The sequence below is a fragment of the Nycticebus coucang genome, chromosome 8 (assembly GCF_027406575.1).
Source record: "Nycticebus coucang isolate mNycCou1 chromosome 8, mNycCou1.pri, whole genome shotgun sequence".
Taxonomy (NCBI): domain Eukaryota; kingdom Metazoa; phylum Chordata; class Mammalia; order Primates; family Lorisidae; genus Nycticebus; species Nycticebus coucang.
The window spans coordinates 132,633,184-132,647,654 of record NC_069787.1 but is presented as its reverse complement, the minus strand read 5'-3'; the positions used below and the strand labels follow the sequence as shown (position 1 = coordinate 132,647,654).

Here is a 14,471-nt window from a genome sequence, read left to right as displayed (position 1 = left end):
CCCTTTATAGACGCTGACAACTTGCTGGGTCCCTGTCTCCCTCTTTCCCTTCCCCTTCCTCCCTTCATCCCTCCCTCTTTTCCTTCCTTCCTTGAAGAAGAAAAACAATACGTGAGAGGAAAGGATGGAGAGAGGAGGAGGATGTAGGATTATTCCTCCTCCTGCAGGGATGTGGTAATGGGAAGGTGAAGAAAGAGACTTGGAAAAGGAAGGAGTCAAGATGAAGTGGGGTCTTCATCTGGGATTGAGAGTTTGGGGGACAGAAATATAGTTGGTAATAAAAAGATCCCCAGATCCGGACCTGGCAGACACACGGCAGAATGTAACCACCCAGGAAAGGGGGGTCACAGCCAGACTGGACGGGGTCAACCTCATCCCCATCAGTAATTGGCTCCCTGCCCTTGGACATGTTGGCTGTTGGGCTTCTGTCTCCTCATCAGTAAACTTGGAAGTAACTTGCCCACTAAAGATTATTATAGGGTAAGAGTATCCGGCCTGGTGTCTGGCATATGGGGGGGATTCAATATATTATCTTAGTAATTGTTAAAAGAAATTACATAATTGGAGATGAGCAGGAAACAGGGTGTTTCCTGAGCTCCAGGAAATGATACCCCCAAATGAAGGCCTCAGACAGATCCTCAGAAGTCAAGTTTCTCTCCGAGCCCCTTCTGCCCTTCCGTCTCACCCCTACCTGAATTTTCTTCTGAGGCAGGCCGTGGAAACTAGAATTCCTTTTCCTCAAAGCCAGATGTAAAGTCTAGAAACATTACTCTAACAATTGTCTGAAGCACCTGGCCATAAAAAAATCAAAGCCCTCCTTCCAGAGGAGCCCCACACTGGATCCAGGTCAGAGAAGTGTGACACAGCAGTCGAGGAGCGACCGGGCAGACAGACACCTCTGGTGTCCCCAGTCTGTTTCCTGAGCTCCTGCGTCTGCCCCCAGTCTCATTGCCACATGGCTGACCCTGCTCATAAAACCTGAGCATAAAGATCAACACTTTCCCTGGATCTTTGGGTCTTTGATCTGAAACCTGTCACGTCACCTAAAACTATGATCAAATAAATTTGTCATGTTTTCTTCTGGTTGACCTGTCTTTCATCACAGGGGATCCCACCCTTTAGGCCCTGTGACACCTTGCAGGCGACTTTCAGGCAGGCTGCTGCAGCAGAGGTTCTGGCCTCTGGTGGCCACTCCGTGCCTTGCTCCGTGGGCCTGACGCTCAGAGGGGCTGGTCCACTCTGTCCCTTTCATAAGGCCTCCTTTGCATCCTAGCCTCGCCTTTTTTCTCATAGGAGTTTTGTCCTGGGGTTAGGAGTACCCCAGCATCAGAGGACAGTAAAAATCATGTACATTAACGAAGTAAAAGCTGAAAAGAGGAACACATGACAGACATTGATTAACGCCAACTGTGTACGCTATTAGTGATAGAAATGTTAAGCCTCATTTGAGAAAGCCTCACTCGGGGACTGTTTCCAGAGTTACCTGGAGATTCATCCTCCAAGTTCCTCAGTTCTATTGTGGTTGGGCTTTTTGAGTTAATTGGGGAAGCTCTTAAAATCGTGGTATTTTATGCAAAATTTTATGTTCATGCACAACTTTCTGGTGTAATTTTCCCCAAGGGAGTTTGTCCTTGCAGATGTCAATTCCGTGGAGTAGAAAAGGACGGCGATACTTTATGGAGTGGGTTCTGAGCCTTGTTACGTTAGGTGTGGTTGTCAGGGAGCAGCCACAGTACCCAAAAGACACAGGAAATGCAGAATGTCGGCTTCACTGAATGAGAAACTGCACTTAACACAGACATCCACGTGATCCGTGTGCATATTAGAATTGGAGAAGCCCTTTTCCAGCAGGCCAGAGGTCAGCCCTGTATTCTGAATGTGTGTCCTGGCTCTGCTCATATCAGCATCTTACTTAGAATTTATAATGTTGCATGTCACACACCAATGAGCTGCATCAAACTCAAGCTCCAGGCCTGAGTCTCACAGCAGAGAGCTGTGAGATTGGTCAGATCAGTGGATCTGTGTGGTGAGTCTGGGTTTCTCACATGTGAGATGCAGAGATTGCCTCTCCATCAGCTCTGAGTTCTGGAATTTACCTTTCGTTCTCCATACTGGTGTTTTGTCACGGCCTCTCATCTTTTGAAGTGGTAGCTTTTTATCAATGTTTACCAAACGTCTTCTAAACCCTGAGACCTACACTGATGTTTTTTCTTCTTTGAAATTTCATTATTTTTTTTTGTGCCACAATTTATCACATTTTTATGTCTTAAAATATTCTCTAATTGTTTGAGTTACATATTTTTTTCTTCCAAGCTTGGGGCCACATGATTGAAGTGCAGGCCATGTCTATTTATTCTCTATAACCCCCATCAAGGCACCGGACGTGACGTATAGTAGATGCCCTGTGAAGCTTCACAGACCAGCTGCCACGTCCTGAGAGAGGATGCCTGCAGATGACACCCTCAACAGTCTCAATCTCTTTAACTTATTAATCAGCTGGTCATGTTAAGCCATATACTTCCAAGAGAGATAGATTGAAATATGCTAAATTAAGCTATTTACATGTCAATATCAGCGGTAAATGAATGAATCTCACTTGTTTTTTTAGAAACAACTAACCCTATTGAATAAGTCAAAGCAGAAGGAACTTATTGAATTATCTTCCTGCTTCTTGGAATTTCATTGTATTTAGTAATTATTGGAAATTTCATGTACCTGTGTGGCTGTATGTACACAGACACACACATATACATATGGACCCACACACACATATATATACATATACATACACACACATGCACACACAATATACGAAGCAAATTAAGTTATTTTACCCAAAATGGTAAAACTAAATACTGTGTTTTATTCTTTAAAAAGGATGCTTTTCTCTCTCTCTCTCTTTTTTAACACAGTAACAAGAATAAAAATCATCTGCTTTCACTTTTGTAGAAAGGTTCCATCTCACTTTGTCGTAATGGCTGTAACTGAGTATAAACAACAGAAATTTATTTTCCCAGCTCTGGAGGCTGAGAGTGCAAGATGAAGGCTCCGGAAGATTTAGTGTCTAGTAAGGGTCCACTTTCTGGTTCATAGATGAGCCTTCCTGCTGTGTCCTCACACAGTGGAGGGGTGACCAAGCTTTCTCAGACCTCGTCTATAAGGCCACTAATCCCATTTAAGAGGATTCTATCCTCTGACTTAATTACTTTTCAAAGCCCCACCTTCTAACACCATCACTTTGGAGAGTCAGATTCCCCCCCATGAATCTGGGGACGGTCATACAAACATTCAGACCATGGCAGTGCCTGCTAAGAAGTAGGAAGGGCCTAAACTTTTACACTATTATCAAACCAGCTATTGATAACTGAGATTGACATTTTCATCACAGCCGGCAATACAAATATGTGATGCTCATGTAGAGAGAGATTGTACAGATCTCACAATGACAGAGGACATAAGACTTCCACGTTCAAGGAAAACGACTTTAGTATTCACAGGAAAACAAGCAGTGCAAATATCGACACATTTTTCCAGTTCCTCTACGCCACCACGTCCACGGAGGCAATGAAGATGGCCCAGGTGTATGTCTACACGTGCAGTATATTGTGTATGGGAAAGGGGCCCCAAGTTTAGGGAATCTGAATCTTTAATACCAGTCAGGATGAGCACCTGCCTTCTGCTCCAGAGGAACGCCCACCATTTGTTACAAAAGGAGATACTATCTCTATATCCCAAGGCTGTTTGCTATGCAAACATATTTAAAAAGATAATCGTGGAAAAGGGCTATCAGTATTTAGCTATACAAGAAATACAGAAATGCTGGGAACTCATTGAGTATTACCTCCCAAGAAAGTCATCCTTGATTCTATATAATAAGTTGATCAGAAATATTTCTGAGATTCATTCTGGTACAGCATTTTTTCTTATTCTACCAATTAAAAAAATTTAAGGTATCCCTAGAGTAGAGGAAGAGTCTGAATGCAGAATTTTCTGTAAATTCTTTTGCAGTTCTTGAGAGAAGGTATTAGCATAAGTTTTGGGTTGTATCCTTATAACCTGAGTTTAATTTTTAACTTTGTATATTAAAACAGCTCTATTTTACTGATATTTTGTGAAAAACCAACTGGAAAGAGAAGTTAATAGCATTCCTTTTCATGCAAGACAGGAATTTGATGTTGAGGTCATGTCAGAAATCTTTCAACTTAGCCACAAATCATTGAGCAGAAGACAAAAGGGGTCTTGTACCTAACGGTGGAGGGCACAGTGCTTTTAATTTTGTCAAAAAGCAACTACGGTGATTTGTCTTTTGGAGCCTGTGGGTCTCAGAGGAATGGAAAGATTCTCCTGACAAAGGCAGCAGGATCATTCTCCTTGCTTGGAAAGGGGAAATTTGCTCCACAGCATCTGGTGATGGGTCACCAGGAACGTAGGAAGAACAATTTTGACCCAAGCTCCTACTTGTGTTTGTATATCTTGCCAGGGATCCTGGCTGTTTCACTCGCAAACATCTAGACCAAAATTTAAATAAATCATTGTTTGTGCATGAGCTGGACCTTGGGGCAGCAGATGGTTGGTAAGCTCTTGTTCGCCTGCTTCAAGCCCAGGAGGGAGAACACAAGAATTTGGCCAATTATTCATTTTCCATCTCTAGAATCTCATATCATTCTTGTGATTAATATTACTTCCTGCCATGTGTTCCAATTAAAAAAAATTTAAGGTATCCGTATCCTTGGAGTGGACGAAGAGTCTGAAAATAGATTTTCTGTAAATTCTTCTGTGGCTGATGGGAGAAGGCATTAGCATAAGTTTTGGGTTGTATCCTCATAAACTAAGTTTAATATTTTATATATTAAAACAGCTCTATTTTGCTGATAATCTTGTGAAAAACCAGCTGAAGATTGTTTTCCTCTTTTTTGAATTTTTTTTTTGTCAGTTACTTTCAATGCATCTTTAGATGTGATCATTTCCAGTACAACCAGTAGTACAAACACGATGGTGCTGGCTTGGAGAGAGAAATCAAAACAGCAGATGAAAGTGACATCCTTCAACATTGCCCAGGGCGTTCATGCTTTTGATTACCACTCTCAGCTCAATTTAATTGGTATGTAAAATAAATCATGGTAACTATGAGGGCCTCCTGAATCATGTGGGATGCCTATTTGTGTGCAAGGAGCGTCTCTAGCTTTCGCTTCATTGTTAGGGGTACCAATTTGAGCAGCTCACATTTTATTGCCCCCAAGAATGTCTGGTAATGATGCATTATTATGTGCAGTGTATCTGAGCTACATTAGAGTAAAAATATGAGAACACACCCCAATTCATTAATGAGTCTTTTCATTAGAATTGGTGGAGGGTGTAAAACAGCACAGAGAAGGGAGGCTGTTCACATAGAACTTGCTGTTCCGCCTTCTAAAGCCACGGGATGCTCCACCCAGACAGATGCGTTATGCTCCTTGCTGCTACACACACACACACGCACGCACACACGCACATGTGCACATACGCACACACACACACACGAGCACGCATACCCGTGCACACACAAGCACTCTCATGCACACACATTTACACACACCCAAGAGAGCTACAAATTGTAGGATGCTTGTTAACAGTCTTTCAGAATCCAATCTCTAATGATTTTCAAAAATTTTGCAATTATTCTAGCTTTCGTTTAGAGAAGTAGGGACACTGATATCCTAGGGGATATTTCAGCTGAGGAGATATAAAGGTTCTTAGGCATTCACTATTTAAATAAAACAATTTAGACATTCTGGCAGCTGGTAATTTGATATATGTATATGATGTTATTTCAAACATTATAAAAAATGAGGTGTAGCTGTATTGTTGAAAAATTAATACAGTAATTAGAACGTACACGGTCTATAAAAATGGGTCGTATCAAGCCTCTCTTAGTAGTTAGCATTCATATAAAGAGGACTGATATCATTGGAAGGGCCGGCCCCCTGGAATTCCCAGCAAGGATGGTGGATCGTCACAGTGAACCTTGTGTGTGGACTTAGGAATATGCCAACATCAAACTTCCGAAGGGATTTATTAGAGAAGGCCGGAGGAGTTGGTGAATTAATTTAGCAAGAACTCAAAGGTTGACCATTTAATTAGTTGATTGATGGATTATCTTAATCTCTATATCCTAATCACTACTTTGTACTTGCTGTATTTCTGGAAAAATAAAAGTAAGTTCCACTCCGGAATTGGCCCATTAGGTATGGAGTCTCCTCAAACCTGAGTAAACATTACACTCCCTGCTCTTGGAGAGCTCCCTGAATATAACCAATTTATGTCCATAAATACCTTGTCCTACCACCAAAACAGGGCAAAAGTGTATTTGTGCTACTCGTGTGTATTTATAATCACATATTGCTTAACGACGGGGATACACTTTGAGAAGTGTGTTGTTAGGTGATTTCAGCATTTGCAAACATCTAAGCCTGCTCCCCAAGCATAGACTGCAGAGCCCACTACCGCCCAGGCTGGTGCGAATAGCCGATTGCTCCCGGAGGGCAAGCCTGAGGACCTGTCACTGCACTGCACACTGCAGGCAACAGCAACAGTGCCACTTGTGTGTCTAAACATAAAAAGGACGCAGTCAAAGTATGATATATAGGCTTATGGGACCACCATGTACATTCTGTCTACCACTGACCAAAATGTTGTTATGAGGTACGTGACCGTACTTCTCTATTGACATGGCATTGAAAATAATTTGTTCCTTTCTGTCTTTTAAATAATCTGTAAATTTTCAATATTGTTTTAGTTTTTCTTACTCCTGGGATAACTTTAACCCTACATTCCTGGGAAAGGAAAATACAGGGAGTAGACAAAAGGATTCTGTCCCTCCTGGTTGGCTGCTGGTTGGTTCTTCGATGGGATTATATTGTCCGTTCTGCCTCACACGGACTCTTTCTCCTGTTCAAAATTCTTCCTCCCCACTCCCGGGTATGGACTATTGTCACTGACAGAACTCCTGCCCTGTGAGCCTGGTCTAACTGGCCAATGGCAAGATTTTCCTTTCTTCCAGATGTTCGTCACATCAACCAATAGATATGTGATAAACTTGTTTCAAAGAGAAAATGCTGTGAGTCATTCATGCTATCAAAAAACATCTTCTTCTTTCTAATTCTTAGCAACTGCTGGCGTTAATAATAAAGTTTGCCTTTGGAATCCCTACGTGGTGTCTAAGCCAGTGGGTGTCCTCTGGGGTCACTCAGCCAGTGTCATAGCCGTCCAATTCTTTGCTGGAAGGAAACAGCTTTTCAGCTTTTCCAGAGATAAAGTAAGTAACACTGTGGTTTTAATTTATTCCGTTCTGCTTTCACAGTCTCTGCTCAATCTTATGCTGGGTCCTGAATCTCCCTGAGAGATAGTGCCAATTTTTTAAAAATATACTGGTAAGTTACAATGTCTTTGGAAATCTATGTTTGGAAAAGGTGTTGATTTATCATTCTTTAACAATAGTCTTGGGCAAATGGGCAAAGTATTTCATTAAAATTTTGTTCAAATATAATGACTAAGCATAGCCAATTACCTATTATTCCTTTCATACTGAAGAGTCTCGGTAAATGAGAAACTGAAGTAAATCTAAAGGATAGCATGTAGATTAAGAACACTTCAGTTTGGTGTCAGTTCATGTTTATAACAGTTTATGACACCGATGGGATATTTCAAATAAGGTGCATGTGGGGCAGCTGAGCCAGGCAGCTCAGGTTGAATCTGGCCATGCTATTTACTACTTTTATCCACTTAGGCAAATTTCTCAGTTTCTAAGAAGCTAGCCTTGTGTTCCTTGATAAAGTTGCAATTTTCCATAACACCCAATTTAAAGAGTCAGCATATAATGGATGTCAAGATACTTGATTTTGAAGAGAAGGGTAGCTAATGAGATTGTTGGGGATAGTCTGAGATGAATCTGAATGTTCATTCTATGCTAAAGAGTGTGTGTGTGCACGTGTATATACTACATAGAAACTCATCTTCAGCTCCGTGTGTATGTGGGTGTGTGTACATGCACATGTGTGCATGTGTGAGTGCATGTTCACGTGTGTGTTCATGTGTGTGCATGTGTGTGTGCATACCTGTGTACTACGTAGAAATTCATCTTCAGCTCCTTAGCTTCCCCCCACTTACAAGTCCTGCCTAATTTAATTATTTTACTATATTATCTAGCATGTCAATCTTCTCTCTTTTCTTTATTTTTCAGTAGTCAACTGTCAATTCCTGTTGATTCTGCCATCATAACCCCCTCGACGTCTCTGCTGCCACTGCTCTAATTCAATATGTCATCTTTACCCCCAGCGTCCTGCAAAGGTTCCTTGACTTACCTCCCTACATCCAGACTTGTCTGACTCCCATCTGCCCTCTCTTCTCCTAGTTAGTTTGCCAAAACATTTTTTCCAAGCCCTCATCTCTGCACTGTGTCTAAGTATCAACTCCCAAATTCTTAAGCTTTTGTACACGGCCCCTTCCCTGCCGACCAGCTCCACTCTGTCCTTCTCTCCTTCATTCCCTGAACGCTGCAGCCTGATCACGCCACCGTCGGCAAATTCACGACTCTGCAGCCTGCTCTTCCTTCTGCCTTCAACTCTCTCTGTTTCCTGCCTCCTTCTGCTTCAGGTTTCGTATTTCCTGAGTCTCTCCCACAGACCAAGGCGCTTCTGTACATGCCTGTCACACTTCTGTGCCTCATCAGGGCGTGTCTCGCTGTGCTGAAATTGTTAGTTTGCTTCTGTAAGAGGGCCCAGTCTCTTTTGAGCTTGCATTCTTTTAAAAAATCATTTCTAATTAAAAGCATAACTGTATACACTTATGGGGTACAATGTGATAATTTGATCTACAATGTGGAATGCTGATTAACACAGCCATCACCTTACTTACTTATTTTTTGTGGTCAGACATTTAAAATCTACTCTTCTTATTTTTAAATCGCCCTTGCATTGTGTACATTAGGTGAAATCTCTCTAAGTGCCAATCACCCTTCCCCTCCCTCCTCTCTCCTCCCCCCAGCTAGACTATATTTATGTTTTATCATTTGTATGAGTATGTGAGTGTTTATATATTGGTTTCATGATAGTATTGAGAACACTGAATATTTTTTTCCCCCCATTCTTGAGATACTTCAATAAGAACAATGTGTTTCAACTCCATCCAGGTAAATACAAAAGCTGTAACACCTCCATCTTTTATCTTTTCACGGCGGACTAGTTTTGCATGGTGTACGTATGCCACAGCCAATTCATCCCTGGGCGGATGGGTGTTGGATCAGCTTCATTCTTGGTGCCTGTCACAGTGCTTGGCACCTTGTAAGGTTTACTCAAGATTTATTGTTGACAACTTGAAGTGAAAACACGTTCCCATGACTCCAAAGTGCCTAAGAAACTCTGGACGGTGCCTTTGATGATGCCTGTTACCCTTGGCTGTTCCCGTCCTTGAGATCGTCCAGCACTTTGTTCTAACTTCCGTCACTGGACTTAGTACCATCTGACTGGGTGCTAGAGCACCGTAAGCGTCTATTGTATCTTTAACTAGATTTTGATTGCTTGCAGGCAAAGATCATCCTTTAAATTCATTTTTGTGTTTTCCAGGACTTATAATAACAAATGTTAATGTATCAAACATATGTTAAATGTAACATATGAAATAGTGTAACTATCAACTAAATGGTGTCATTCATGAGGCTAGGGATGTGTCCTCTAGATTGTCTCATATTTCATCAAGGTAGAGTTCCCTGAAACGTTTTATACATGTAATTTAAAAAGCAAGAGAAAAAAATATGTCTCTCGAGTGAGAAGTGACTGTATACAGCTCTCATCTATGTAAAGACTACCCAGCTTCTTCCAATAGCAGTTTTATCCTTCTATTTTTGTTTTGACTCCTAAACCATTACATTATGATAAAGCTTGTCAGGCTGTCTTTCACGTTAATCTAAATCCATTTCACACTGATAAATGCGTGATAATCTTCGTCTTTATGTCTTTATAGCAAACAGCAGGGCTTTCTCCTCTAGGGTAAGCCTCTGCTTTATTGCTATAAAATGATTTTGGATATTTGAGGGCTAAGTTAGGGAACAGGTAAAGTAAGAAAAACATCCTTTTTTCAAAGAGTTATTGATTGAAACATGTTTTGGTCAATGTGTTGCTAAATTACAAGATTTTCAGGCCAAAGCAATTTAGACCTAAACAATTTTCTCCAAAATTGATCTGAGACTTGAGGGGTATTTTTAGAAGACTCTTTACCATCACCTTCCAGTGATGGTTAAACAATAAGTTTATCCTTACAGAATTTGGCATTATGCTAGATAATAGCCCAGTTGCATTTTGCTTTGGACTCCTGAACTGTTTCTGATAAGATGGCAATCACTGGTGACAAAGACCGTCTGGGAGCTGGGAGCTCCTCATTTGCAGAAGGAACCACCATGGGGAGTAAAACCATTTTCAAAGCTTAGGGTGGGATCTCTCTGCTGGGGGTGGCTGCTCTAATCAATAGGCCTAATTCAGCCTTCCCCTTGCTCACACTATTCTTTTTTTTTTTTTTTTTTGTAGAGACAGAGTCTTACTTTACTGCCTTCGGTAGAGTGCCGTGGTGTCACACGGCTCACAGCAACCTCCAGCTCTTGGGCTTATGTGATTCTCTTGCCTCAGCCTCCTGAGCAGCTGGGACTACAGGCGCCCGCCACAACGCCCGGCTATTTTTTTGTTGTTGCAGTTTGGCCGGGGCTAGGTTTGAACCCACCACCCTTGGCATATGCGGCTGGCGCCCTACCAACTGAGCCACAGGCGCCGCCCTTGCTCACACTATTCTATGTCAGGTTGCTAACCCTGATTTGCTCAGGAGAATCAGATCAGCGTACAGCTTAATCCTTTATTTGAGTTTCTGATTTTTCCCAAAGCCCAGATTGTGTATTGTAGAAGTACAGTCAGGAAGGACAGCACGGCTGGGTTTTCTGTGTTGGTGCCAACAGACCTGTTGGTTTTCCCTTCTTCATCCACCCCCGTTTCCATCTATTCATCCAGAAAGTGTTTTCATTTTGTTTAAATGACATGATGAAATGGATTAGTGCCCTCCTGTAAAAATTACAAATATGAGGAAGTGGATAGCGCAAAAAGTGGGTATTTCTTTTGCTCATTTCCACTTCAAATTAATTCCTTACTCAAGAAGAGACGATGATTAACATTTGATATATATCTTCTCATATTGTTTTTACGTATTTAATATATTATATATAACAATGTATGGCATCATAAGAATTATGGTATTATTGTATGTTGTTAAATATATTATCCTATGTATGTGTACAAATACAAGTTTGTGTTTATTATTAGTTTCTATGCAAATGGTATTACCCAAACCATATTTTTTTCTGCAATTTTGCTTTTCTCTAGACAATATCTATTAGAGAGCTTTCAATGTGAGCATACACAGATTATATATACATACATATAAAATACACACACACATATATATATTTATCTTATAATCTTTTTAAAAACTATATTGTAACTTGTGGTATGGATGACCATAATTAAAAACTTAATCACCTATTGATTAAAATATATTGTTTTCAACATTTTAGCTTTATTAACCATGACACACACACACATATGCATACATCTTTGAAATGTCATGATTTAATTTCTTTGTAGTAAGTATCTAAAAGTGATGCTGCTATTGGATCTCAGAAGATTTTTGTAAACATTGTCTATTACAAGAAGAAATGTCATATAAATTGATTTCCTCCTCAAAGGTGTATGAAAACACCTGTTTCCTCATCTTCTTGTCTACAGTGGAAACCAGCCATGTGTTCTTTTTTTGTGTAAATCTCATGGACAAAAGCTTGAGATTAATCTCTTTTTTAAATATTTATTGGCCCTTCATATTTCTCTATTTTGTGCATTGTTTGAACATGACTTTATCTTATTTTTTTAAAATTGACCATTTTATTATTGATTTGTAGTAGCTAGAAAAATTTGAATATCTTTTGTTATGTTTGCTGCAAGTATTTTACCTCTTGAAAGCATACACTTAACTTTGTGTATATGATTTTTCTCATTCATAAGTTTTCATCTCTATGAATCAGTCTTAGAAATGATTTTCTTTATGGCTCTGCATTTCATATCTAGCTTAGGAATGTCTTCCACATCTCCTATTTATAACAATATTCTCCTTAATTATCTGTTACTAATTTTTCTTTTTTATTAGTGGTTGATATACTGCATTTTTATTTTTGTTTTTTATTCTTTGGGGTTCATTGAGAGTATAAAGAATTAGGTTACACTGCCTGCATTTGTCAGGTAAAGTCTCTCTTATAGTTACTTCTCTCGCCCAAGAAGAGGGGCAAACCCTGTGACCCGTTCCCGTCCCTCCTGCCCTCCTCCCCTTGAATTGAAGGCCAGTAGACAATCTATTACATACCCACGTAAGAGAGAAACTCAGATCTGCTAATACTTTTTCTATTATTCTATTATTGCTAACAATTTCTATTATTCTATTTCTATTCAAATATTCTATTTCTATTATTCTATTTCTTTTTGCATTTAACTTTGTAGGGGGGTTTTGTAAAGTTTTTTTTTTTTTTTCCTACAAATAGATAGTCAGGATTAAGTAATCTCTCTCCTTTGGTTTAAAATTCCACTGTCATCATTATCAGAATGACTTTATACACACGGCTTTATTCTTGCAGTGAGCCTGCCTATCTTTTCCTGCCCTCACATAATCTCTGTTTAATCTCCATAGCTTTCTTACCTATTTTGATGTCTGGTAGGGAAATTTCTATTTATTATTTTTCTTTTCCCTTTTCAACTATCCTCTGATGCCTTTATCCCTCCTACTAAATTTTAAGATCCATACTCATGTTCTGTTGAAAGCCCTATTAGTATTTCGATTGGAATTTCATTGAATTTGATGATGTTTGACAACTTTAAAATATCGAGAAAGAACACTGTGTTTCTCTATGTATTCATTCTTTCCACTCTCTTTCAGAAAAATTGTATGCATCCATTTCCTTCCTATAACTTATTCAGATCCCCCATATTTTAGGAGGCATCCCTATTGCATTTGTGATTTTGATTGGGGTGTTTCTAATGGGGGGTCCACTTACAATATGACTCATACATTGAGATTTTAGTTTTAAGCAACTTGTTCCAAGTTTTTGAACTATCTGATAATCCTGGAAAGTTTTCTTATTGCTTAATCCTTTGAGTTATTCTGCCCTTCCACTTTTTAATTTTATACCTAATTATTTTAAATTCTTGTCTAATAATTTCAACAGAGTCTATGGAGATATACATCTCATGTCTGCCATCTTGGTGGTTCTCCTCAGAGCCGCTTATTTCTTCTCACATGTGGGCATCTTTCATTGTTGTCTTTGCTGCTGTTAATCTGTACACATTCTGAGGAGCTGAATTCAAGATGCTTCCTCCAGAGAGAATTTACATTTGTTTCTGCAGGTGGAAGGTGGACGTCTGCTGTCCTGAGGCTTTTGTGCTCTCCTGCTCCATGGTCCAACTTGACCGTCTGGCTTCAGTGGCTGCCCTTGCTGAGGGGCCAAAGTTTAGCCTTTTGATTGCAGCTTTTTCATTTATCCCTACTTCCACCATGCCCGTGTTACATTTGGTTCTCTTTTGGACCCATGGAGATTGTGTTACTCTGCTGCCCAGTGAGACAGCACAAATTATATTTTATTTGGAGTTATATTTCTTGGAAGCCAGAAAGCCCCCTACAAAATGTAGTAAGGATAATTGGATCAGAGTTCCCCTGTGCTAGCTGTTTTTGCTGTGTTTCTTTTTTTTAAGTTGTTAGCACAACTGAGTAATTTTTTAAAATTTGAACTTCACTTGCTTCCTAAATTGAAAGAGGAACTGTGATCTTTGAAAGGTAAAGTTGGAAGGACTTTTTAAAGACTGAGAAAATTTGTTATGATTTTTCATGTTATGTGAATAGTGATAGTAGCAAAGCATAAAAGTTCACGGAAATTTTACAATTCTACAAAGGAACTTTTGTTCTGGAAAAAGAAGTCACCCGTAATAAAACGTTGGCATTAGTCCAATTGATTGCCAAACTTGAACAGAGAAATCGTAGGTTTCTGCAGAACAATTCCTGGTGTTAGGAACCATTTCACTTCTTGCAAACCAGCCATGGAACGTGCAGACACAGGCTAGAGAGCTGCCTCTTCTGTCATGTCTGTTGAAAAGAACTGAGAAAAAGAGAAGATCATAGTTAAGGTAGCAATTCAAGGATGAGTAATAGAGAAGACAATTTTAACCTCAGGCTGATATTTTAAGTTTGATTTCAGTGCTAGTAGATGTATTTCTTAAGAAAGAAGTGTTACGCGACTTCAAGATAAAAACATTGGCTGTGGCCTCCAGTACAATCCTTCTGCTTGCAGACATCAAGTCAAACAGAATTGCCTTTAAGCATTTACTGATTATGTTTTTGTGGATTATTGAAAGGCTTAAATT

The 14,471-nt window shown here is 39.8% G+C and overlaps 1 protein-coding gene across 1 annotated transcript in view; it reads left to right on the top strand.

The window, feature by feature from the left end:
• WDR49 (WD repeat domain 49) overlaps positions 1-14,471 on the top strand; it is a gene marked incomplete at its 3' end in the record, with an annotated part of 157,560 nt that overhangs the window by 42,777 nt on the left and 100,312 nt on the right. Inside the window, 2 exon segments of the mRNA XM_053599684.1 lie at positions 4,934-5,101; positions 7,146-7,294. Of these exon segments, the coding sequence (XP_053455659.1) occupies positions 4,934-5,101; positions 7,146-7,294 (317 nt within the window).